Source organism: Oncorhynchus mykiss, chromosome 27 (genome assembly GCF_057628025.1).
Source record: "Oncorhynchus mykiss isolate SJ-2025 chromosome 27, ASM5762802v1, whole genome shotgun sequence".
NCBI classification, from domain to species: domain Eukaryota; kingdom Metazoa; phylum Chordata; class Actinopteri; order Salmoniformes; family Salmonidae; genus Oncorhynchus; species Oncorhynchus mykiss.
Window position 1 is genome coordinate 16,342,967 of NC_143048.1, and position 27,988 is coordinate 16,370,954.

The 27,988-nt window shown below is 40.6% G+C and overlaps 1 protein-coding gene across 1 annotated transcript; it reads right to left on the reverse strand.

Annotated features, from left to right (window-relative positions):
- Positions 1–100: 100 nt before the first annotated feature.
- On the reverse strand, positions 101–27,943 carry LOC110507161 (A disintegrin and metalloproteinase with thrombospondin motifs 15). Its single transcript, XM_021587036.3, has 8 exons — positions 26,757–27,943; positions 21,736–21,868; positions 9,157–9,324; positions 8,286–8,569; positions 7,862–8,039; positions 7,177–7,352; positions 3,496–3,671; positions 101–3,017 (listed from the first exon to the last, which is right to left on the reverse strand). The coding sequence occupies exons 1-8, from the start codon at positions 27,732–27,734 to the stop codon at positions 2,240–2,242; spliced, it is 2,871 nt and encodes a 956-aa protein (XP_021442711.2). The 5' UTR covers positions 27,735–27,943; the 3' UTR covers positions 101–2,239.
- Between the last annotated feature and the right edge of the window lie 45 nt (positions 27,944–27,988).

Consider the following 27,988-nt stretch of genomic DNA (forward strand, 5'->3'; position numbering starts at 1 on the left):
GTCATTGGTTGCTACTGCTCCCTACTGTATGGGGGAATCATCTGACTACTTGTCTCCACATCATTGACATTAAACACATGTGACCAAAACACAAAGAACACAATATTCACGTGTTGTTTATTTGTGCGCAGATGAATGTATACATGGTATACAAATGCAGCTGACGAAAGAACAAGTCTTTTGCTGTACATGATGCAAAAGAAAATGAAACAGCTACAATTCCAAAGAATACAGGAACCATCTAAAAGATGGAGACAAGACTGAACCAAGACTGTCAAAATAGACAACAGAATTGTATCATGGGAGTCGATTCTCTCTTCTAGGTAGGTGCCCTTATTTACAGTGGGTCTGAATGGAATGTAGAGCAAAACAAAATGCCTTTTGTCACTTTCCTATGCATTGCAACAAAACAATTATTATTTCATATTAATGTCAATAACACAGGCTTTATTAGAAAAGTCAGTAGAGAGGACAAAGTATCAGAAATTGCATCACTAATGATGTGACATGGTCTTGTAAAGTTCCTATTATAATTTACCAGCATTATATTGAAATAGCTGAACTGAACACACCGTAACTAATAGTATTTAATGGAAAATCAAGTTCTCAAATGACCATGAAAAAGGGGAAAAGGAAGAATAGTAGTATCTGCTCCACTGCTGGAGGTAAGAAAGCAATGCTATGTCAAGTTCATGTAGTGAATCTGAGATGTGTCTCTTGCAGTACTAAGGGTTTCCTCTAATTCAGTATCCTCATCTCTTTGGCGAAAACATGAATCAAATCTGAGCTTTGTGAAATTTGCACTGTTCAAGACACAACATTAACAGGAAAAGTATGCATTGCACAATACAAGTACATTGTTTCTTGAAATGAATCATTAAGTTATACAGTACATACAGTACCTTTGATGTTTATATATAAGGTTTGTTTCTCTCAAAATATTTAATTGTTTGGCCAAATTAAAGCTTTATTGTATCACTGAATTGATTAAAATCGATTCCTAATTGGTTTCATAATTGCCTATTGCTGGTAATCTTTTCAAGTGTATAGGATATTTCATTAACAAGTTTTCATTATCATCACATGAGAAATATTACTTACTGTTTAATCATGAAAACTGATAAAGTTATATTGTAGGGTTTTTAACAAGACTTTTTCAAAATGGTTTTAGATTAGAGTAGTAATTTTTGACAATTTTTTAAATGTATTTTTATATCGAACTTATGTCAATGTACCTAATACATTAACAATTAACAATACAATTCCATTGTAAATACAAAAATATAATTTGAAACTAGTGCATGGACGAAACAGGTCTTATATTTTGCAGACACAGTACTGCACTTCACATTTCATTAAGATTATTACTGAAAAAATGGGGATGGTGAACTTCAGATGTAGGTAAATCAAGATAACAAACATCCTGCTCCAATGATAATCCAGTGACTGATTTGAAGTTGATTGAGTCTCTTGTGTCATATACAGTAAATAGTCTATAGACCCATATAGACTGTACCTAGACCAGCACTGTGTGTGTGTGCATGTGTGTTTTACTCTTTGTCTCACTAGAGGTAGACTGGCTGTGGCTGTGTCAAAAAATTGTTGTTGCGTACTCTCAACTAAAATAATAAGCTATGTACTAACCGTACTGCATACTATTTAGAACATACTGTTTAGTAAAAATGTATGCAGTAATGAACAAATATCAACATACTAGGCTCATCCATACCGAGAGGGTGTCATCTAATGCATAGCTGGGTTGTCCCCCGCCTTTCATTTATTTTGGTACAGCCGTTCCCCTTTTCTGATTATCAGCTGTTGTCAAACTCACATGGATCTAATAAACACGAGAATCTTCTTCAATAGTGTGCAGCGAATTCATATTATATCAAAAGCCGAAAGAAGTATGGCATCCTGGCATTAAAAACACTCAATATTAGAAATTTCACATACAATAAAACGTTATATTTTCGCATACGCAAAGACCCTACTACTTAGGACACAAGTACGAGTAGTTGGACACAGCCAGTAACTCCAACTCAACTGAAATGGTCCCACAGTTTGTACCTCTACCACTTTCTTTCCCTTAGCTGTTTCAAATACCATTTTGTCATCACAGTCCTCCACAACAATGCCATGCACTATGGGAGTCCGTCAGAACCTTATAGGACAGCGAATGGGTTTTCTTTTCAAGAGCATCACTGGAACAACACAAAGAGTCAGCAGACATAGAACTTCTCTAACACGGCTGCACTGTGCAGAAATCTAGTTCCTGTGGCTTCTTCATACCAGCACAGTGCTCTCTGGGTAGGTGCAAGCCAGTCTGAGTAGTGCAACGCAGTGGCCGCCGTTTGAAGCCCCTCCCGCATGTCTTGGAGCACGACGACCACTGGCCTATGTCCCACATGGGACAGGGGTCCCCACATACCCTGGTGGCAGCCGGCCTCTGTGAGCTGTCACAGTCCGTGGCTGTTTTGCCCTCTGGGTCCGTACACTGAACCCGTCTACTCTGGAGCCCATTCCCACAGGTCACGGTGCACTCTTCCCATGCCCCCGTCGACCACATGTTCGGGGGAATGGACTTGTGCGACGGCCCCTTCAGCTCCACCTTGTTGCTGTCCATCAGGACGCTGTTCTGCGAGTGGCTCCTCCCCACTTTCTTCAAGATCTTCTCCTCCTTGTGGTGCTCGCGAGCCAGGTAGAAGGAGTATCGGACCCGGGGCGGGGTCATCTTCCCCACCGAGAGGACCTCCACGGTCAGGGCTTCCTGGAGAGGCCTGGTGGCCTGGAGGATCTCCACAGCACTAGTGGTGCCGCTGTAGCGCAGCAGGCTGCCCTTCACAATGATGTCCCGCTCCACCGCTGACACCACGTAGTTCCCATTCAGAAGGTATTTGCCGTGTCGGTTCTTCACCGCTAGGTAGTTGTCGTCGTTAACCAAGGCCCTGTAGCCACGCTGTCGGATGTCAATGTTGGACGCTCCCACAGGCAACATCACCACAAAGTTGTAGCCATGCCTGAAAAAATTATGGTGACATAAAGTATGGTGACATAAAGTCTGGTGACACAAATTATGATGACAAAAGTATGATGACAAAAGTATGCTGACATAAAGTATGGTGACATAAAGTATGGTGACATAAAGTATGGTGACATAAAGTATGATGACATAAAGTATGGTGACATAAAGTATGATGACAAAAGTATGGTGACAAAGTATGGTGACAAAGTATGGTGACAAAGTATGGTGGCATAAAGTATGGTGGCATAAAGTATGGTGACATAAAGTATGATGACAAAGTATGATGACATAAAGTATGGTGGCATAAAGTATGGTGACAAAGTATGATGACAAAGTATGATGACATAAAGTATGGTGACAAAGAATGGTGACAAAGTATGGTGACATAAAGTATGGTGGCATAAAGTATGATGACATAAAGTAGAAGATTCTTGTATACATTGAGAACAGCATACTGTGTGCTGGTCACTTACATGGGTTTGGTGAACAATCCGGACACTTTCTTGCATCTTTGGTTGTCCCCTCCACACACACCACACTTGTCATACTTCTTATTGGAGCTGAGCTTGCCGTCACAGCCCGCCTTGATACATTTCCCTTGGACACACACTGCAGAGGTGTCGGGAGAACAGGGTGTTCCATCAACAACCTGTAGGTGTGAGTAGATTGAGAAATATATTAGTGAGAGTGAGAGGAAGCGGGCTTGTGTGTGTGTGTGTGTGTGTGTGTGTGTGTGTGCGTGCGTGCGTGCGTGCGTGTGTGCGTGCTTGCGTGCGAGTGTGAGTGTGAGGTTGTGCGTTTGTGTGCGTGTGTGCGGGTGTGATGTGTGAGGGTGTGCGTGCAGGGCTTGACATGAACTTGTCCTTCGGAAAATATTTTTTACTTGTCCGAAAGCTCATGTCAAAAAATGGTCTGTAACACAATGCGCCAAAAAGGTAACTGTAAATAGTGTTGTATGCTGCATGGAACCATTTTACAAAATAAAATGTAGCATTATCATTATTATGCCTATTAGCACAGAGAAAATCAGACAAAAATGTAAGCTACCCTCTGCCTACTGGCTTCTTTGCAGATTCAAGACTGTCTCAAAATACGGCATTGCCCCTTTAAAGGCCCAATGCAGCCCTTTTATAGCAATATCAAATCATTTCTGCGTAACAATTAAGGACCTTACTGTAACTTTACAAAAGTCTCTTTTTTAGCAATTTGCTAGGACTGTTTGGGAGCGGTCTGAGTCGGGATGGGAAAACTAAATACCAGCTGTAATTGGCAGGGAGGTTTGGAACTCTCGTTGTTATTGGTCTATTAACCAATTTATTGCATGGTGATGTCACCATGGAAAGCCGAAACTCCCGCCAATGCAAACCTGCTGATTAGATTGTATTTTCAACCAGCAACTATCAGGAAATAACACTGAGCAATTATTTTTAGTTTTATCAGCTGATATAAAACAATGTAAAAACATTATGTTGACTGCACTGGGCCTTTAAGTCTCTTCTCAAGGATGATTGCACTGGGCCTTTAAGTCTCTTCTCAAGGATGATTGCACTGGGCCTTTAAGTCTCTTCTCAGGGATGATTGCACTGGGCCTTTAAGTCTCTTCTCAAGGATGATTGCAACATTAGGGTTACAATTACAACAAAATACTTTTCATGTCTTTATTAAATAATTTTCTAATTCAAAGAATCAGATGGCAAATGGCTAAAGTAGGCTACTCCAAAGCAAGGTAACTAACTAAGACATGTTTACATTCAGGTTTCAGGGGATATCTATTGACAGCATGGGAGATTGTCAATTATAAGAATATATTTTAAAGCCAATGTGGAATAGAGGGGAATCCCAGCTTTCCAACAGTGTCAGATTTCTCTTTTCAGCTCCCAATACTCAGCGCTGGAGAGACAGTTTTACAACCGGAGTACGTAGCATTGGTTTATTAAGGCACCCATTCATCAACTGCATGTCGCCCATTTGCAGTGTGCCAGTAGAAGGTTTTAAGGGACATCGGACTTGCCAATGACATTAACACATGCGAATAGCTAAATAGTTAACTATTGATATAACTAGCCAGGCTACACGATATGTGTTGAATTAGCTGTCTAATTAGCCTGTAGTCTATAATTTTTTTTTATAGGCTAGGGCCTCTCACTGGCACACATGCACAAGCATACACCATAACTTTTCCAGGACTTCCATGACCGTACAAACTCTGTTGCTGACCAGAAATGTGTCATCACTGTGCAAAGGAATATCAATATGTGCAAACCCAGCTACACTCGGCTCTGCGATTTGATCTCAAAAGCTTGCAACCGGGAATGTTTGAAAGACTGCTCCTGTCAATGCAATACAATCCTACTTGATGCGATCTGCAGAAATTGGGAGAACAGCAATACTTCGCGTCCAGAGGACAATGAACCAATTCTTATCCAATTCTGATTGGAGTAATTGTTAGATGTTGTGATTTTTCAACTGACTCAAATCTATATTATTATTGCCCAATTTTTTTTACTTGTCCCCGATAAGCGTTAATTTTGGTGTGTGTGCGTGCATGTGTATATGCCTGCGCATGTGTGAGAGAGATAGAGTAGAGAGAGAGAGGAAACAGAGAGAGATTCCATTCTAAAAGACCACAAATGGATCCACACTTTCTATCCAGCAACTATCTGGACCATCTAAGGACAGAACAGCAAACAAGCAATACAAATATCAGAGTGCTCAAAGAGAAAGGGAGGTCTGGTATGTATTGATATAAAAGCTTGTTTGATATAAAAGCTTGTTTCACCGGTTGGCTGTGTAAATACTTGCCGACATACAACAGCTGTAATCTCTCTCTCTCTCTCTCTCTCTCTCTCTCTCTCTCTCTCTCTCTCTCTCTCTCTCTCTCTCTCTCTCTCTCTCTCTCTCTCTCTCTCTCTCTCTCTCTCTCTCTCTCTCTCTCTCTCTCTCTCTCTCTCTCTCTCTCTCTCTCTCTCTCTCTCTCTCTCTCTCTCTCTCTCCTGTAATCAAGCTTCTGACTGGCATTCTTCTTCACACTCTTCAGAGAAAACATGACTTATGCCTTAGTTTGGTTACAATGGTTGTAGCCTACAACATCGCGCTTAACTCTTCATTGACAGTGCCACCTGTCATTACATCACTAAATGTGAGACAGACAGTGGTTGTTGGGTAACACTTCACTTGACACCCAGCGTCATAACAAGTTATGACACAATCATAACCATGTCATAATGTCTCATAACAGCTGACATAACTTGTCCTAACCTGTCATAATATGGTCATAACACTGTCATGACAGATATATTTACACCTGTTGTGACCATATATTGTGTTATTTTATGTCTGGTTATGACACTTACATAAGAGTGTCAAAACCCACAAAACCTTACACCATAGCCTATGTGTCTACAGTATGCTTATGCTTATATAATATAATTTTAAAAATATCAGTGTCAGACATGCACCGACCCCAATGCTCTGTTGCTGATGACTGGGATGAATGCAGGAGCAGATTTCAGGAGCAGGACAAGACACACTCTTTGTGACTGATGACTGACATAAGGGCATGTACGTGATAAGCCTATCTGGCTTATATGATTATGACGGTCATAATGCTTCTTGACAGTGTCATAAAGAGCATTTTCTTAGTCCAAGTAAAGTGACACAGGTCATAATGCTTCATGACGGTGTCATAAAGTGTCTTTTCTACAAGTTATTTAAAATATGATGAAAAAAACATGATTGTTAAGAATTCATTACAACAAAGGATTTAAGAAACAAACTTTAAATGAAAGGAAACTTCTTGGCAGGGGAACAAACTAATTTGATTAAATGTGGGTTTTGACACTCTTATGTAAGTGTCATAACCAGCCATGAAATAACTAAATATATGTCACAACAGGTGTAAATATATCTGTCATGAGAGTGTTATGACCATATTATGACAGGTTATGTATGACAAGTTATGTCAGCTGTTATGACATATTATGACATGGTTATGACCGCGTCATAACGTGTTGTGACACTGGGTGCCAAGTAAAGTGTTACCGTTTTGTTGTTTGTTGGTGCAATCTGTTAGCGCAGGCCAGGAGAAGTTCATTTCTCAACAGCCTTTCTCAGCATTCTTCAGCAGGTTGTAACTGCAGTCTGCAGGTACTCACCTTTGGAGCAAGGACATAGAAGTAGCCTGTTCCATTGGCCCTGCAGATGAGCTTGCACTTGTCCTTGGGTGACACTCCAGAATATTTGGGGACCCACACCACAGACGCTGAGAGCCTGTTGGTGTTGAGGCTGAATCCGTTGAACGCCTCACACTGCTCCTCGCGGAAGCTTTTTCCTATGGATTGTATGCTTATTAGTAACGGGGATCCATACGAGTACACATCTATAAAAACAAATGTGGGTCATCCTTTAATGAAGCAATGTATAAAGGCATTATAGGACATGCATAAAGTCTTCATGAGCACTACATACACGCTTGACATGAAAAGTAAAAGAATAAGATGTTTTATTGTCGGACAGGTGCACTGAAACATGTTGATTACATCTGGTACTTTGCCAAATGTGACATTACCTTTTGTGACTGTTCATATAACATAACATTTGCTTATGAATGATTTCTGAAGCTTTTATATAAGCTTTATCAAGGACTTGTGTCTTTCTTTAACACGGCAAATTGTCATTTTAAAGTGGGACATTCAGGTTTCACACTCAGGTTTCATTCAGCATATTTTTTACATATTAACATGTCAGCAAATCTTATTTCTTGTGGTAAAGAAGCTAAATGCTTCCAGTTTTCAAAATCATGTAATTAAGGATTATTTAATACTTCACAATGAGTTCTACCTGATTCTGGGCAGATGTCCAAATTGCAGGAGCGATACTTCACACGGAGTCCTTTGCAGTATTTCCCCCCATATTCTGGAACAGGGTTGTTACAGTCTCTTTTGGCAAGCTGAACTCCTCCTCCACAGGTTCTGGAACATGACCCATACACACCCCACGTCCCCCATCCACCGTCCACCTGTAGGAGAACCACACACATTTAGAACCTGCAGTCTAAATTACATGTAGAGCCTATAGCCTAAGAGTTACATTATAGTATACATTTAGAAATAGAGGTTCCAGTACATATAATTATTAAGATATAGATGTTTCATTGTTGTTAGATTGTGAAATCATTGTATTCATTGTGAGATCAGTCTCTACCAACATCTACATCAATAGCAGTAACTAAGCAGATCAGAACACAGACAATGAGTGTGCTCACCTTGGTCTTAGTGGTGTTGTTCTTGTCGGTGCACACCCCTCGGAAACAGAGCTTACTGTTGCCACAGCTGGTGCCATCGGCCCAGGGGAAATGACGTGTCTGGCAGACCAGTTGGCCTCTGGCCTTGCCCGTGCACCACAGCTTGGAGCAGTGCTGCATGTAGGGACAGGGCTTGGAGCCCGTACCGAAGGCCAGCTCACACTGGCGGTGGAGGCTGTAGTTGGTGCCTGGGAGGCTCTCGGGCAGAGCCAGCAGCTTTTGGGGCTGATCCAGAAGACAGTCCCCTTTTTAAGAAAAACAACCACAGTGTCAAGATATCAGCCGTGCAAAGCCAGTCAGGTTGAAGACAATTGTTATGGTTTATATCTGAGAGTGACAGGTGTTGTCGTAGGAAGCAATATCTCTGCACTGTTATTCAAAATTCCCTTGCAGTTGAACAAAGCAGTCTTCACTCCTCTTAGTTTTTCAAGATTTGTAAACCATTACATAATCATCTTTTCCAGCCCAAATAAGTACAAATACCTGTGCAAAAAAACCTGTGCAACATTAAACAAGCATTGGAACTCTTTATACGTCAGTCAGCTAATGCAGACGTTGAACAGGGACAGTATTGGGAATGAGCGGCCCATGAACTCCAGTGCTATTACTGCTAATTGCATGACCTCGTTTAAGAACTACAATAGTTCAAACTGTTTAGATTTGTTGCAAGGGTGAGAACAAAGTCTAATCTTTTTCAAAAAGAAGGAGGGGGGGGGCATAGAGTATATACATTCGTATGACAGCTACAATTTACACAGGCAGAACTCACACACACACACGCACATGCACAACAGCTGCAATTGACAGAGACCGAGCTGAGTGGCTGACTGACCGTGGCCTCTGTCCAGGAAGTCTGTAATGATGGCTGCGCTGCACACAGACCAGGGGTTGGCACGGTCGATCTGGATCAGCGTGGGGGACATCATGTGGTTGTCCTTGAGCTTCCCAAACACCTCCTTGCAGGCATTCACATTGTCATGGGGCATGTTGAAAACATGGCCTGGAGGACAGAAAAAAATAGCACAAGGAGGAAATATGACCAGGACGACTATAAAATCTGAAAAAATGTAATATTGGTTATGGGGTACTAGGTTCATTTCATCATCATAATTTGAATCAGTGTCAATCATCATCAACAAAATCCTATAATGTTCTAATTCACATGTCAATAAAAACACAGACAGAGGGTCTGCTGGTTTTTGCTCCTCCATGGTACTTGATTGATTAAATATGGACACTTATTAGAAAGGAACTCCCCTCACCTGGTTGTTTATGTCTTAATTGAAGGGACAAAACAAAAACCCACAGACACTAGGCCCTCCATGGAATGACATGACACCCATGTATTAATTAGAGGATGATTTAAATAAGAGGAAAAATTCCATCTCTGCTCAACAAGCCATTGAGACCTTGCTACTGTTGAGCAGTGGTTTGTTTGCAGATATTTCCCCCTTTTATTAAGTTTGCAATGTCCATTTGTTTTGCTCAGCCTGCTGTAGCTCATGGTGCTAGCCTGGCTTAGTACCATTTGCTTATGTTTGTAATGAAGACCGCTGACAGTGGAACATAATCACAGATTCATTGGGACGAGAACAAGGACACTCAAGGAGGTTCACTAGTCTTCTAGTGTTATCATTGAGGCGGTGTGCCCTAGTAGGAGGTCCACTGTGTGCAGCTCACCCTGCACTAACATAAATAACATGACAATATCTACTTCTGCTAAGCTTCCCAGAAAAGCAATGAAAACAAGCAAGCATCCCTACAAAAGGGCTCAAAATAGCCCACGTTAACATTTGTAGCTTAAGAAACAAGGTTCATGACATGAATAACTTGCTAGAAACAGATTACATTCATATTCTGACTATCTCTGAAACTCACTTAGATTATACATTTGATGATACAGTGGTAGCAATACAAGGTTATAACATTTAAGAAAAGACAGAAATGCCAATGGTGGGGGTGTTGCTGTTTATATTCAGAACCACATTCCTGTAAAGCTTAGAGAGGACCTCATGTTAAATAGTGGGAAGCTGCTATAGACCACCAAGTGCTAACAGTCAGTATATTGTTAACATGTGTGAAAGTCTTGATAATGTATGTGATATCAACAGAGAGGTATATTTTCTGTGTGATTTAAATATTGACTTGCTTTCGTCAAGCTGCCCACTCAAGAAAAAGCTTCATACTGTAAGGTTGACTGATAACCTGAACCAGGTTGCAGGCACTGGTTACAGTTTGAAGATTTTTCTTGAGTGGACAGCTTGATGAAAGCCAGTCAATATTTAAACCAACATGTATTGATCACATCATTACTAATGCTGCAGAAATGTGCTTGAAAGCAGTATCCAGATCCATCGGATGTAGTGATCACAATACAGTAGCCATATCTAGGAAAACCAAAGTTTCAAAGGCTGGGACTAATATAGAGTGTATAAGAGGTCATAAATAAGTTTTGTAGCGATTCCTATGTTGTTGATGTAAAACATATTTGTTGGTCCATGGTGTGTAATGAGATGCAAACGGTCGCTGCACTTGACACATTTATGAGACCGCTTATCCCAGTTACTAATAAGCATGCACCCATTAAAAAAATGTTTGTAAAAAGTAAAAACTGTTAAATCCATGTAGATTGATGAGGAATTGAACAATTGTATGGTTGAGATGGATGAGGAAAAATTAATAGCAAATAAGTCTGGCTGCACAACTGATTGGCAAATGTACTGCAAATTGAGAAATCACGTGACTAAATTGAATAAAAAGAAGAACAAACTACACTATGAAACAAAGATAAATGACGTAAAGAATGACAGTAAAAAACTTGAGCATATTCAATGACATTTTTTGAAAAAAGTCAACTCGGCTCCATCATTCATTGAATGGCTCATTCATATCCCAAAACCAACTGATATTGCAGACTACTTTAATGAATTTTTCATTGGCAAGATTAGCAAATTTATGCATGACAAGCCAGCAACAAACGCTGACACTGCACATCCAAGTTTATTTGACCAAATAATGAAAGACACACATTGTCATTTTTTATTCTGTAAAATGAATGTGGAAGAAATAAAAAATCATTGTTGTGTATCAACAATGACAAGCAACCGGGGTCTGACAACTTGGATGGAAAATTACTGAGGATAATAGCGGACGATATTGCCACTCCTTTTTGACATATTTTAAATTTTAGCCTACTAGAAAGGGTGTGCCCTCAGACCTGGAGGGAAGCAAAAGTCATTCTGCTACCTAAGAATAGTAAAGCCCCCTTTACTGGCTCAAATAGCCAACCAATCAGCCAGTTAACAGTCCTTAGAAATGTTTTAGATTTTTTTTTTACCAGATACAATGCTATTTTATAGTAAATAAATTGACAAAAGACTTTCAGCACGCTTATAGGGAAGGATATTCAATTAGCGCAGCACTTACACAAATGACTGATGATTGCCTGAGACAAATTGATGATAAAAAGATTGTGTTGTTAGACTTCAGTGAGGATTTTGACATTATCAATCATATTCTGCTGCTGGAAAAACGTATGGCTTTACATCTCCTACTATATTTAGGATAAAGAGCTACCTGTCTAACAGAACACAGACGGTGTTCTTCAATGGAAGCCTCTTCAACATAATCCAGGTCAAATCAGGAATTCCCCAGGGAAGCTGTCTAGGCCCCTTACTTTTTTCAATCTTTACTAACGACATTCCACTGGCTTTGAGTAAAGCCAGTGTGTCTATGTATGCTCAACACTATACACGTCAGCTACTACAGCAATTGAAATGACTGCAACACTTAACAAACAGCTGCAGTCAGCTTCAGAATGGGTGGAACGGAACAAATTATTCCTAAATATTTCAAAAACTAAAAACATGGTATTTGGGACAAATCATTCACTAAACACTAAACCTCAACTACATCTTGTAATAAATCATGTGAAAATTGAGCAAGTTGAAGTGACTAAACTGCTTGGAGTAACAGTAATGGTCAAAACATATTGATACAACAGAAGTCTGGGGAGAAGTCTGTCCATAATAAAGTGCTGCTCTACCTTCTTAACAGCACTATCAACAAGGCAGGTCCTACAGGTTCTAGTTTTGTCGCACCTGGACTGCTGTTCAGTTGTGTGGTCAGGTGCCACAAAGAGGAACTTAGGAAAATTGCAATTGGCTCAGAACAGGGCAGCACGGCTGGCCCTTGGATGTACACAGAGAGCAAACATCAGTAATATGCATGTAAATCTCTCCTGGCTCAAATTGGAGGAGAGAATGACTTCATCACTACTTATATTTGTGAGAGGTAATGACATGTTGAATGCACCGAGCTGTCTGTTTGAACAACTGGCACACAGCTTGGACACCCATACATACTAGAGGTCGACCGATTATGATTGTTCAACGCCGATACCAAAACCGATTATTGGAGGACGAAAAAAAGCCGATACCGATTAATCTGACGATTTTTTTAAATGTATTTGTAATAATGACAATTACAACAATACTGAATTAACACTTATTTTAACTTAATATAATACATCAATAAAATCAATATAGCCTCAAATAAATAATGAAACATGTTCAATTTGGTTTAAATAATGTAAAAACAAAGTGTTGGAGAAGAAAGTAAAAGTGCAATATGGGCCATGTAAGAAAGCTAACATTTAATTCCTTGTTCAGAACATGAGAACATATGAAAGCTGGTGGTTCCTTTTAACATGAGTGTTCAATATTCCCAGGTAAGAAATTTTAGGTTGTAGTTATTATAGGAATTATAGGACTATTTCTCTCTATAGCATTTGTACTTCATATACTGTACCTTTGACTATTGGATGTTCTTATAGACACCTTAGTATTGCCAGTGTAACAGTATAGCTTCTGTCCCTCTCCTTGCCCCTACCTGGGCTCGAACCAGGAACACATCGACAACAGCCACCCTCGAAGCAGCGTTACCCATACAGAGCAAGGGGAATAACAACTCCAAGTCTCAGAGCGAGTGACGTTTGAAACACTATTAGCACGCACCCCGCTAACTAGCTAGCCATTTCACATTGGTTACACCAGCCTAATCTCGGGAGTTGATGGGCTTGAAGTCATAAACAGCGCAATGCTTGAAGCACAGCAAAGAGCTGCTGGCAAAACGCATGAAAGCACTGTTTGAATGAATGCTTACGAGCCTGCTGGTGCCTACCATCGCTCAGTCAGACTGCTCTATCAAATCATAGACTTAAATATAACATAATAACACACAAATACAAGCCTTAGGTCATTAATATGGTCGAATCCGGAAACTATCATCTTGAAAACAAGACGTTTATTCTTTCAGTGAAATACGGAACCGTTCCGTATTTTATCTAATGGGTGGCCTCGATAAGTCTAAATATTCCTGTTACATTGCACAACCTTCAATGTTATGTCATAATTATGTAAAATTCTGGCAAAGTAGGCGGCCCAAACTGTTGCACATACCCTGACTCTGCGTGCAATGAACCCAAGAGAAGTGACACAATTTCACCTGGTTAATATTGCCTGCTAACCTGGATTTCTTTTAGCTAAATATGCAAGTTTTAAAATATATACTTTTGTGTATTGATTTTAAGAAAGGCATTGATGTTTATGGTTAGGTACACATTGGAGCAAGGACAGTCCTTTTTCGCAAATACGCACCGCATCGATCATATGCAACACAGGACAAGCTAGATAAACTAGTAATATCATCAACCATGTGTAGTTAACTAGTGATTATGATTGATTGATTGTTTTTTATAAGATAAGTTTAATGCTAGCTAGTAACTTACCTTGCCTTACTGCATTCGCGTAACAGGCAGGCTCCTCGTGGAGTGCAATGAGAGGCAGGTGGTTAGAGCGTTGGACTAGTTAACTGTAAGGTTGCAAGATTGAATCCCCGAGCTGACTAGGTGAAAATCTGTCGTTCTGCCCCCGAACAAGGCAGTTAACCCACCGTTCCTAGGCCTTCATTGAAAATAAGAATGTGTTCTTAACTGACTTGCCTAGTTAAATAAAGATGAAATAAAGGTGTAAAAAAAAAAACACACAAAAGAAAAAACAATTTGGCCAAATCGGTGTCCATTGTTACGAAAACTTGAAATCGGCCCTAATTAAATCGGCCATTCCGATTAATCGGTCGACCTCTAATGCATACCCCACAAGACATGCCACCAGAGGTCTCTTCACAGTCCCTAAGTCCATAGCAGACTATGGGAGGCGCACAGTACTACATAGAGCCATGAATACATGGAACTCTATTCCACATCAGGAAACAGATGTAAGCAGTAGAATCAAATTTAAAAAACAGATAGAAACACACCTTATGGAACAGTGGGGACTGTGAAGCAACACAAACATAGGCACAGACACATGTACACACACACACACACACACATGATAACATACACACTATACATACACTTATACCTGGATTTTGGGTTGTAGATATGTGGTAGTGGAGTAGAGGCCTGAGGGGCACACACTTAGTGTGTTGTGAAATCTGTTCAGAATGTTTTTGAAATTGTATAACTGCCTTCATTTTGCCAGACCCCAGGAAGAGCAGCTGCTGCCTTCAGCAGCTAATGGGGATCCATAATAAATACAAATTCTTCACTGCAACTGTTCATGGCAGGACACTTGTGACTAATGATCCCCATACTTTTCTATTCAAACTCATGTAGCCTACATGTTGTAGGGCTAGTATGTATATTATACACTACGTTGTGAAATGTCATGTATTCACTTGAACTCCATCCATTCCACTCCAAATATCAAACTAACCACTTTCCCCAATGCTGTCATAGATTATAAAGTATAATACTCACAGGCAGTAGAAGTAAAATAACAATTTTAGTTCGATGTTATTGGAAACAAAGTCCTCGGTACCAAGTCATCACATCCCACACGGAAATTACGACTTCACAAATGGATGTAAAATATGACAGGGTCCGTTTTGAAAGGAAATTGTATAATTAGTTAATAGACGTGTGCACCTTAAACCAGTGCCTCTCAATGGGGCCTCACATCTGCTAGTACTTCCCCATCTGTTTTCAGGCTTTACTTCCTTCACAGCCCCACATGGATGACTGAAAACACTTGATCGCAACTATCACTTGTCTCATTAATAATACCAGCCTTGACAAAAATGGCTTCAGTGGTAACGAGACCGTTGGACAGAATGACACCCATTTCATTGGATCAAAGGAAGAAGGCGAGAAAAGTTCAAGAGTTTTCAATGGGCCTTAGTCCTTTTCCCCCCATTCCATGTCTGACAAATTAGAAATGGTAATCAAATGATGCATGTGGGGAGTCAAGGACCCCCAGGGCAGTTCACACATGGAGAGATTATGTATGCTCTTTGGTCCGACTTTGATGAAGAGATTGATGAACTGTACAGTACATCCACAGCAGACTAGAACTGAATTAGTTAACACCAAATGACATCATCAACACCTATCATCTTTTGTTCAAGACATGCATAATGCCTACAAGTTCACTCTGGCATTAACATAATCAACATACAAGTCTATTTGGGCATTGCCATGTTATTTATTAGCTGTGAACACCGAAGACGATGAGGTGCCTGATGAAGAGCTCCTTGGCCTGTTTGTCAGATGTCGCTACCTCCCTGCCTGGCTGTTCAATCTATGCTCCCTCCTCTCAAGCTACTACATTATTAACCTCCTATCATCTAAAGCTGTGGAAGACTAACACCCAAGAACTGCCAGATCCCTACATTTGTTTTGTAAATGTTTCTGTTTGTTTTGTTTTTTAAGCGACTTTGATTCTACTTGTATTGAAAAGCGCTATATAAAATAAATATTTTATTATTTTTTATTATTTAGTCTTCACACGCTATTTAGAACCAATAAAGGTTCTTTGGCTGTCCCCAAAGATCAAATCACCACGATGTGTAAGAGGTGCGTAACTGGCTGCAGTGAAGTGAAGTCAGGCGCAGGAGAGCAGAACTGGGTAATAACCGGAGCAGTTTAACTTCTCTGGGATATGTGGGATGGTAGCGTCCCACCTCGCCAACAGCCAGTGAAATTGCAGGGCGCCAAATTCAAAACAACAGAAATCCCATAATTAAAATTCCTCAAACATACACGTATTTTACACCATTTTAAAGATAAACTTGTAAATCCAGCCACAGTGTCTGATTTCAAATAGGCTTTACGGCGAAAGCACACCAAACGATTATGTTAGGTCAGCACCTAGTCACAGAAAACCATACAGCCATTTTCCAGCCAAGGAGAGGGCTCACAAGAATCAGAAATAGTGATTAAATGAATCACTAACCTTTGATGAACTTCATCAGATGGCACTCACAGGACTTCATGTTACACAATAAATGTATGTTTTGTTTGATAAAATTCATCTTTATGTCCAAAAACCTAATTTGAAATTTGTGTGTTATGATCAGAAATGCATTGTCTCAAACAAACATCTGGTGAAAGTGCAGAGAGCCACATCAAATTACAGAAATTCTCATAATAAACATTAATAAAAGATGCAAGTGTTATGCATGGAAATATAGATAAAATTCTCCTTAATGCAACCGCTGTGTCAGATTTCAACATGGCTTTACAGCTAAAGCACACCTTGCGATTATGTTAGGTCAGCGCTAGTCACAGAAAAACATCCAGCCATTTTCCAAAGAAGGAGAGGTGTCAGAAAAGTCAGAAATAGCGTTATAAATATTCACTTACCTTTGATGATCTTGATCGGAATGCACTCCCAGGAATCCCAGTTCCACAAATGTTTGCTTTGTTCGATAAAGTCCATCATTTATGTCCAAATACCTCCTTTTTGTTTGCGCATTTAGCCCAGTAATCCAAATGCATAATCACTTGTTCAGACGAAATGTCAAAACAGTTATGTTACAGTTCATAGAAACATGTATAGAATCAATGATGTATAGAATCAATCTTTAGGATGTTTTTATCATAAATCTTCAATAATGTTCCAACCGGAGAATTCCGTGATCAGCTCATGGCACTCTGCCAGACCTCTGGCTCAAACAGCTCTCATTCTCTCCTCTTTCACAGTAGAAGCCTCAAACAAGGTTCTAAAGACTGTTTACATCTAGTGGAAGCCGTAGGAAGTGCAATATGACCCCATAGACACTGGATATTCAATAGACAATGACTTGAAAAACTACAACGCTCAGAATTCCTACTTCCTGTTTGGATTTTTTCTCAGGTTTTTGCCTGCAATATGAGTTCTGTTATACTCACAGACATCATTTAAACAGTTTTAGAAACTTCAGAGTGTTTTCTATCCAAATCTACTAATTACATGCATATTCTAGCTTTTGGTCCTGAGTAGCAGGCAGTTTACTCTGGGCACCTTTTTATCCAAGCTACTCAATACTGCCCCCCAGTCCCAAAGAAGTTAATGAGGCAAAACCAACGGCACCCAGAACATCACAATATGGGTTGAAATAACCAGTCGCAAACCAGTCAATAATGTACATACACTTTACAACAAACAATTTCACACACAGACATGGGGGGGAACAGAGGGTTATATACATGTCACGTCATGAGGGAATGGAAACCAGGTGTGTGGGAAAACAAGACAAAACAAATGGAAAATGAAAGGTGGATCGGCGATGGCTATAAGACCGGTGACGTCGACCGCCGAACGCTGCCTGAACAAGGAGAGGAACCGACTTCGGAGGAAGTCGTGACACAATGTCACAATAGCAAGTCAATTTAATTCTGGTTTGTAAATACCGAGTTCAGACATGGTTGGTTCTCTGCATAGCTCTATTCTGCATTTACAAATCATTATTGTATAATGTAATTGACAGTATGGTAGGGGGCCAGTAAAATTGTCGCTATTTTCACAAATGGAACATGTTCAAATGATCAGATCTTAATACTCTTTGGTATTAAATTGCCTGGACCAACATATAAAAAGAGGGGCAGGTAGCCTAGCGCTTAGTGTTGGGTCAATAACCAAAAAGTTACTAGTTCGAATCCCCAAGCCAACAAGGTGAAAGATCTGTCGATCTGCCCTTCAGCAAGGCAATGAAACGTGGTCAAAAATGGATGATCCCTGGCCGTGACCTCACTCTCCGAAGGTGTCTCAGGGGAAGTTGGAATGTACAAAAAACACACGTGTACAAGCTACCCTCTTGTACATGCAGTAAAACAGGACAATTGTAAGCACCCCTATTTGAGTATATGCAGTATTATAAGCAGAGCCACTGTAGAGTGGCTCATTTTACATTTTACAGTGTTTTTCCTCTTTCTCAGATTTTAAACATGTTCTAATCTTAATAATTGTTGGAATATAGATGGTCTGGACCTTATATAAAACAATACAAAATAAATCCACACACTGTCTCTCACACACACACTCCTAGATTATAGTATACAGTATAAGCAATTCCATTGTAAGTCAATAGAGAATGAGGCCTACCTCTTTCTCTTCCTCTCTCAAAAGCACACGTGTACACAAATACCACAGATCTACACACACACACGGGTGTGCATGGAGGTCTCATGGGAGGGTGGGGTGTGCCAAATGGGTCATCTTTGTGCACGTTCTGACCACTTCTACAATGCGCAGACATAAATGGAAGGTGTCATTCAAATCAAAAAGGGTGCAGTCAAAAAGTGATTACACCTATAACATGAACGACCCACACTTATTCTACAGCAAAAGGGTAAGAATATCAATTCTACAGTTTCCACAAATGAATGAAACCAGTTAGGACATCAGACTAAATAAGATTAGCTTCAAAGATCTGTATTTGTACATACATTCAGAATGGTTTGGCTTTCCCACCCGGTGTTGTTTGTTGGTTTGTGTGTGTCTGTGTGCACACGTGGGTGTGCAAGCGTGTTTGTATGTCACATGTGTGTTTGTGAGAGAGGGAGAGAAAGAGGGAGAATATTGTAGCAGGTCTCACTTACATTGGATTTGCTTATACTGTATAATGTAGTCTAGAAGTGTGTGTGAGTGTGTGAAGATTGCTTTAGATATTGTTTATACAGTAGATACAGTGCCTTCGGAAAGTATTCAGACCCCTTGACTTTTTCCACATTGAGCTCAGGTGCATCCTGTTTCCATTGATCATCCGTGAGATGTTTCTACAACTTGATTGGAGTCCACCTGTGGTAAATTCCATTAAATGGACATGATTTGGAAAGGCACACACCTGTCTATATAAGGTCTCACAGTTGACTGTGCATGTCAGAGAAAAAGCCATGAGGTTGAAGGAATTGTCTTGAGGCACAGATCTGGGTAAGGGCACCAAAAAATGTCTGCAGCATTGAGGTCCCCAAGATCACAGTGGCCTCCATCATTCTTAAATGGAAGAACGTTGGGAATATCAAGACTCTTCCTATAGCTGGTCGCCCAGCCAAACTGAGCAATCGGGGAAGAAGTGCCTTGGTCAGGGAGGTGACCAAGAACCCAATGGTCACTCTGAGAGAGCTCCAGAGTTCCTCTGTGGAGATGGGAGAACCTTCCAGAAGGACAACCATCTCTGCAGCTCTCCACCAATCAGGCTTTTATGGTAGACTGGCCAGACGGAAGCCATTCCTCAGTAAAAGGCACATGACAGCCCTCTTGAAGTTTGCCGAAAGGCACCTAAAGACTCTCAGACCATGAGAAACATGGTCTGATGAAACCAAGATTGAACTCTATGGCCTGAATGCCAGGTGTCTGGAGAAACTGTGCACTATCCCTATGGTGAAGCATGGCGGTGGTAGCATCTTGCTGTGGGGATGTTTTCAGCAGCAGGGACTGGGAGTCTAGTCAGGATTCGACGAAAGATGAACAGAGCAAAGTACATAGAGATCCTTGATGAAAACCTGCTCCACAGCACTCAGGACCTCAGACTGATGCGAAGGTTCACCTTCCAACAGAACAACAACCATAAGCACACAGCCAAGACAATGCAGGAGGGGCTTCGGGACAAGTTTCTGAATGTGCTTGAGTGGCCCAGCCAGAGCCCAGACTTGAACTCGATCGAACATCTCTGGAGAGACATGAAAATAGCTGTGCAGCAACGCTCGCCATCCAACCTGACAAAGCTTGAGAGGATCTGCAGAGAAAAATGGGAGAATGTCCCCAAATACAGGTGTGCCAAGCTTGAAGCGTCATACCAAAGAACACTCGAGGCTGTAATTGCTGCCAAATGTGCTTCAACGAAGTACTGAGTAAAGGGTTTGAATACTTTTGTAAATGTGATATTTCCGTTTTGACATATTTATACATTTGCAAACATTTCCAAAAACCTGTTTTTGTTTTGTCATTATGGGGTATTGTGTTTAGATTGATGAGGAAAAACATGAATTTAATACATTTTAGAAAACGGCTGTAACATAACAAATTGTGTAAAAAGTCAAGGTGTCTGAATACTTTCCGAATGCACTGTATATATACACACCTTCCTAATATTAAGTTGCACCCACTTTTGCCCTCAGAACATCCTCAATTCGTTGAGGCATGGACTTTACAAGGTGTCAAAAACGTTCAAGGCTGCCCATAGTTGTGTCAAGTTGGCTGGATGTCCTTAGGGTGGTGGACCATTCTTAATACACACGGTAAACTGTTGAGCATGAGAAACACAGCAGCGTTGCAGTTCTTAACTCAAACCAGTGCGCCTTACACCTACTACCATACTCCGTTCAATGGTACTTAAATATTTTGTCTTGCCCATTCACCCTCTGAATGGCACACATACACAATCCATATCTAAATTGTCTCAAGGCTTTAAAATGATTCTTTAACCGATTTCCTCCCCTTCATCTGCACTGATTGAAGTGGATTCAACAAGTGACATCAATAAGGGATCTTAGCTTTCACCTGAATTCACCTGGTCAGTCTATGTCATAGTACAATAAAACCTGACATTGTAGACAAAAGCTTTGGCGGAAATGAGATTTTGTTGATCAGTAAGCTCAGATAGCAAGTGTACCAAATTAAATGTTAAATTTCTGTTATTTCTGTTATGGACATGAATGGGTTAATAACAAGAGAGTAGTGTTGATGATTTTAGAAACATTTTAGAAAATTGAGTATTTCCATTATTCATTAGATAATCTAGCTAGTCTCCAATGGTCTGCATATTGTTTCCTATGCGTTATTCAGTCTAGCTTTATGACGCTCACAACCTGGAACTAACAGAAAAGCTTTGTTTATACACATTCTGATTTGGTCTATAGGAGTACCCTTTAAAGAACCACTTTTGGTTCTTGGTAAAAAAAAACTTTTTGTGCCAGGTAGATCACTTTTGGGATTCATGTAGAACCCTTTCCACAGAGGGTTCTACATGGAACCCAAAAGGGTTCTACCTGGAACCCAAAATGTCTCTCCTATGGGGATAGCCAAAGAACCCTTTTGGAACCCTGGTAGATACCGATAATACACAAGGTAGAGTGATCTTCACTCACCCAATTCATGAGCAGTGGTGAAGGCCGAGGGGAGACCATCATCCTCGATGACAGAGCAGCTTCTCTTGGGATCACACATAGTGCCCACGTCTGCCATGCCTAAGGTGTCACAGGTAGTGGCTCCACACAAGTCCTGTTGCAGGAAACAAATGACATGTGATCATCTGGACAATGTGTGTAGGTGTGTAATGTAATTTGTCTTGCGTGTATGTGTTGTTATTTCATTGCATATCCACCATCTTTTGGTAGATATTTAAACAGAAAACACTAACAATCCGGTCCGTTGTTCTGGTTAGGCCCATGTTTTAAATATATCTCTCCCTCTCTCAATCTGGCCCAGTGAACTAACCCTTTAATCCACAAGATGCTTATGGAATGTTACAGCTGTCAGAGAAGAACAATTACACTGCCACGTGCCAAGAGGTCTGTCTGACAATGGAACTGTTAAAAATGTATTGTACTTGACCATTGTACAATGCTTTTAAACACAAGCTTATTTGATTTGAGTCTGAGAATTATTATCTGATATAACTGCATTGTTCATACAAGCACATTAACACCATACCTCTAGCATACAATATTAAATTCAATAACCCCCTTTCCCAATAAAGTAAATAAACACACTTTAAGGTAATTGTATAGGTCAAGGCATCTTCACCATATAAGTGGGATCATTTTACACCACTTTGATCACAGTTGGACAGATTCAGCCTCAGAATTAAGTGTTATGCACTCAAAGAGAACCAATGCATTAGATTGGTCCCGGCCAAGCTAGGCTTAATGGAAAACAGACAGACTGTCTGAATCCAGGCTGAGAGGCAGGACTAAAGGCTCACAGCTGGAAGTGAGTGGATCATCACAGAGAAATGGATACTTCCCATTCCACCATCAGCGTGTGTCAAATCCTAGCTCTGGTCCAGGCGTTAGTACTAATGCTGAGCCTGCCATTAGCAAGCTGTGCTGAATTCCTGGACCAGAGCTAGTGAAACCCCTGCCTGGCCTGTTCTACCTGTGCCATTTCAAAACTCAGTGGCATGGTGCTAACATGGGTTGGGATCATCGTTGAGTGATAATGCCCGAGAATCCGATGTTTGGAGAATATATTGGCACGGGTGTTGTTAGGCCCGAGTCGAAAGTCGAACGCCGGGAAACCATGCCAATATATCCTCCAAACACTGGCTTTGAGGGCACTAATCACTTTTATACGTATTACCAACATATTCAAATCATTTACATATTTTGATTAAAAACGTTGTTTGGATTAATTTATTCATACCATTTCATCCTTCCACAAGACACAAATCCAGGGTTTCTAGAGACGCGACCCAGTCTTTCTGTTCTGGATCTATGGACGCGACCCAGTCTTTTTGTTCTATATCTATGGACGCGACCCGGTCGTTCACTCTAAATGTTCCATTGCCATACTGGCTGGCAACGTTCTTATCCCTTGCTACCTAGCCAACTATGGCTAACTTACAGTCACGTCAAAAAGTGCAGCCAGAATAACAGCAAAGTAGCTGCATTTGAATTTGTTTAAGCTGTGACATTTATTTGGATACATCCATAACAATGAGCTAATGAGGGGGATTTTTGCCTGGCATAGAAAATGTGCTCACTCGTCAGGACACTGTTGTTCAGAGGAGCTAGCCAACAACACCGCTACAGTAACACAATCACTTCAAACTGAAGCTGGAAAGACTGCAAATTAGCTGCATTTCGTTTTTTACCTTTTTTCTATAGATTTTTTTTTGTATATATCCATAAAAATGATGCCAGTTGATTCATGATTTCGACTAGCTGAGAAACACTGCATGCCTGTCTGTGTCGTCCCGACACGTTCATTACTATGGGACAGCAGGAGATCGAACTTTAATATTGAAACAATGTTGCAAATGTTGGAGAGACAAACAGCAAGGTTTATACAAATCTCTGCTGTTGAAAACGAAATGTTAGTCTAAAATAAATGTGAGATAAATGTAATGATAATATATGCTTTTTATACACAGCTGAATGCTGTTTTAACCAATCAGCATTCAGGATTAGACCCACCTGTTGTATAACGTGTGATAGAGGCCTCTAGTGGCCAAAAGGCAGTTTTAGCATGGGCAGCGCAATTGAGGGCTTCCAACGTGCTTCCGCCCTGTGGCGACCGTCATTTGTTTCGAGCCCCACCTGTTTTGCATTTTATTTTGGCATTAGTACGTGTCACATATCAGTTTGACATCAAATAATGTTTTATCTACAGTACCTTTGATTGGACTGATCATGTCAACATCATACTTTCAAAATCTTAGCTAGCAGTCATCATCATGAATCAAGTCGACAATCTACAGGCAAATAATTTTCAATCCTTGTCATATGAAGAGAAATAATGAAGAGAAATTATAGATAAAATGTTTAAGTGCTCATCGAACATTGTTATAAACATTACACAACAAGTTGGAAATCGAAAATTCAACAATGAGTGGTTTGGAAGGAATCAGTGGATAACTGCAAGCATTGCAAAGCAATCACTAGCCTGCTATTCAGTGAAATGGGTGTGTGGTCTCAAGTCTGGGTTTAAGAGTCTCTTTTCCAAGTTTAAAAGGATAAACATTCAACATTGGCCATGCTGTTAATCCAGCATGACTTCTGCCGCGCTCAAAACAACAGGAAACTCAGAACTGGGAAATCTTACTTTAGTGCGTTGAAGACATCTAGGAACTTGAAATAAAACAAGCTCCGACTGGGAAAATAGGTTTTGAACGGTCATCCAACTCGGAATTGCAAGTCGGGAACTCAGGCCTCATTTTATAGCTCCGGCCTGAAGATCACCGACGTCATCATGATTCATCCTTGTTTTTTCCAAGACTTTTCATTGTCTTGAAAGCACCATCAATCCAGAGAATGCCAGACTTTTATGACAAAGTTTGATGACAAAATTTGCCCAAATACAACTGCCGCGCCACCTTCCTGTTCAAGTGAGCACAGCACAACAAGGTTTGTCCGAAAATGTATTGTATGCTGCTGCATAAAATATGTAATATACCAGAGAGATATGTCTACTGTAGCTACGAAAGTAATACTAAATGTATGTTGTGTAGTAAGCTGTTAGCTGTTGGTGGTGCACATCTAGCCTATAGCCTGTTTCAGAGAAATGTCATCATCGAATATAGTAAAAGCTTTCATTGTCTGCTTATATGCCCCCTTTATTTATCCTATGGTTCTGACTTGGTGTACAGGGAGAATAATGTAAGAATGGCCCATGTTCTGAATTAACAGGGGTACCTTGTTAAAAGTCAATTTGTGGAATTTCTTTCCTTCTTAATGCGTTTGAGCCAATCAGTTGTGTTGTGTGTGACAAGGTAGGGGTGGTATACAGAAGATAGCCTATTTGGTAAAAGACCAAGTCCATATTATGGCAAGAACAGCTGAAATAAGCAAAGCGAAATGACAGTCCATCATTACTTTAAGACATGAAGGTCAGTCAATCTGGAAAATGTCAAGAACTTTTAAAGTTTCTTCAAAAGCAGTCACAAAAACCATCAAGCGCTATGATGAAACTGGCTCACATCTCAACATCAGCTGTTCAGAGGAGACTACGTGAATCAGGCCGTCATGGTTGAATTGCTGCAAAGAAACCACTACTAAAGGACACCATTAATAAGAAGACACTTGCTTGGGCCAAGAAACATTAGCATTGGACATTAGACCGGTGGAAATCTGTCCTTTGGTTTGATAAGTTCAAATTTGAGATTTTTGGTTCCAACTGCTGTGTCTTTGTGAGATGCAGAGTAGGTGAACGGATGATCTCTGCATCTGTGGTTCTCACCGTGAAGCATGAAGGAGGAGTTATGATGGTGTGGGGTTGCTTTGCTGGTGACACTGTCTTGAGAGAATGCGAAGAGTGTGCAAACTTGTCATCAAGGCAAAGCGTGGCTACTTTGAAGAATTTGTTTAACACTTTTTTAGTTACTACATGATTCCATATGTGTTATTTCATGGTTGTGATGGCTTCACTGTTGTTCTACAATGTAGAAAATAGTAAAAATAAAGAAAAACCTTTGAATGAGTAGCTGTCCAAACATGTGACTGGTACTGTATATATTTTCTAAGGCATTAAATGAGGCTGAATAAACTGTTTCGCTGCCAGAAAAGGCTCCGCTGATAGCCAGCAGTGGTAAGGTGTTGGGACTCTGCTGTTGAAATAGCTTTATGTAGGCCCTAACAGTTTGTGGGCACTGTTTGTCACCGTTATAGTGCAATTAATGTATGTTTAGTGTTGTGTTGTGTAGTGGCTTTGCTGGCATGCATACATTTTTTTCACTTTGCCCCACCAAAATGTACATGCTTAAATCGCCACTGCTTCCGCCAATTTAAAGTAGTCAAAGTAGTCAAATGGGTGGGGATTCCTATGGGTTGTAGCCTCAATGTCGCTGCCCATGCTGTCACAGACCCTATAATGGCACAGATATAAAGCTGAGTCCGCTATCTATCTCTATGGTTGGGGTGGAAAAATAGGTGACTGGCTAGACACATTCTGAAAGATGTGCAACAGTCATTGTTCATATGGTTCATCTTGTTCCATGAGCATGTTTTTGGCTCAGTGATCACGATTGTGGGGGCCTTTATGCTAAATGTTTGGCAATGTGATTCATGATAGGAAAAAGGAGGTGGACTTTTAAGATGTGAAGACAGATGAGTTGCTTTTCAGCTGTGCAGTTAGTTGTAAGCAATGTTTTCATTTTTTTCTCGTAGAGATGCATAGAGTAGAAATTGGAATTGGAAGTGTAAGTGTAAGTGTAATTTACTTCCTTAATTAACTGAAAAGGAATTGACACCCAAACCCACCTTGTCTCAGCATTATCAGGCTGCATGTAACACACAGGGATGTGTCTATAAAAGAGCACTTAGTATTGTATTTGGAGATAATGTATTGGGTGACAATGAGATAATAATTCAAAATTTAAATAATTGATGATTGCATGGAAGCTAATTTGCAAGTAAACATTGACACCTGGCTGCAACTCACCACACCTTACCTGTTTGGTGAATAGGATTGCAGTGTCCCAGTATTCAGGGTGCTTGTCATCGTATTTGTTTAAATTTTTCTGCCAAGAACAGAAACTGCGCAGAGTGAGGGCAGCATTGGTGGAAACCTTGGGTCCTTTCTCTGTTTCGTTGATCACCATGAAGCCCACTACCACTATGTTTATGGAATTCATGATGCTGGGGTGCTTGTAAAGCCTTGAAGCAACAGACATCAGGGTCAACAGGTAATGTTTCAAGTCGTCCCCGTGGAATTTGGCCATAGACTCATCAGCCACGACAAGAACCTCCACAAACCTAGGGATGGAGGCAAACCTTTTGGATCTACCCAGGCTCTTCAATACAGTTTCAGTCAGGCTGTCCATCTCCAGTCCTTTCATGCGTTTATATTTCTCAAAAGACCCTGGAAGGTTTTGGGTCAAACCAGGTTCTACTCCACACCTGTTCGTGGTGGTATTGCCGCTGGAGTCCCTGTCGCTTCCCCGGCGACGTATGACATGGGTTCTTCTCTCAGTATTCACTGTATATCCTCCTCCGGTCCTTTCGTTCCCAAGTGGATTGATGAAATATTCCATGCCCTGGTAAGAAAAGGCGCCTTGTAAGCCTTTGCACAGGCTCAGCGCAGCATACGATTCCTGGTCTGCATTGACATCACCGGAGTAGAAGCAGTGGTTCAGGTCTGTGGTTGCAGAGGAAGTTGATGCTAAGGAGCCGCTGTGAGGAGTGATGTTGGGCGCAATAAATGTAGAATCCGGTGAAAGGTTTAGATAACATTCTTGCCTGAAAGCAGTAATTTTAAAAACAACTAGCTGGTCATTCATTCTCCCCTCCGTCTGTCGAATAGTATGTCTTTCTAAATGTTGATGATCTAATCGAACAGGTACGCAAAAATCTATTTCCATGCAATAATTAAATTTAGCATATAATAGGACATCCATAAAAATAAACAGAGAGCCAATAAACATAGACATCTTTGTAATACAAAAACTATTATTTATCGATAAATCCGGCACTGTCCTTGGTGGTACCACGTCTGCATGTGAGGTTGACAATCCAGTGCGCTGTGTCACAGAGCCGCAGTTGGGCGTCCTCAAAGGATGAAAGACCAAACGATGTGATCGATTCCCATCTTGAACCAGACTATTGAGCCCAGACTGCTCGTTGGACTTTGTGAGTTTGACTCTCTGGAGTCATGTTCATAAACATTGAGAACTGTCAACGGAAA

Coding starts and splice junctions, on each gene's coding strand:
- LOC110507161 (XM_021587036.3), bottom strand. CDS start 27,734: ATGTCTATGTTTATTGGCTCTCTGTTTATTTTTATGGATGTCCTATTA. Junction 9,325..21,735: donor CACCACTGCTCATGAATTGG/GTGAGTGAAGAT, acceptor TCTGTCCTCCAG/GCCATGTTTTCAACATGCCC. Junction 3,018..3,495: donor GGATTGTTCACCAAACCCAT/GTAAGTGACCAG, acceptor TAATTTTTTCAG/GCATGGCTACAACTTTGTGG.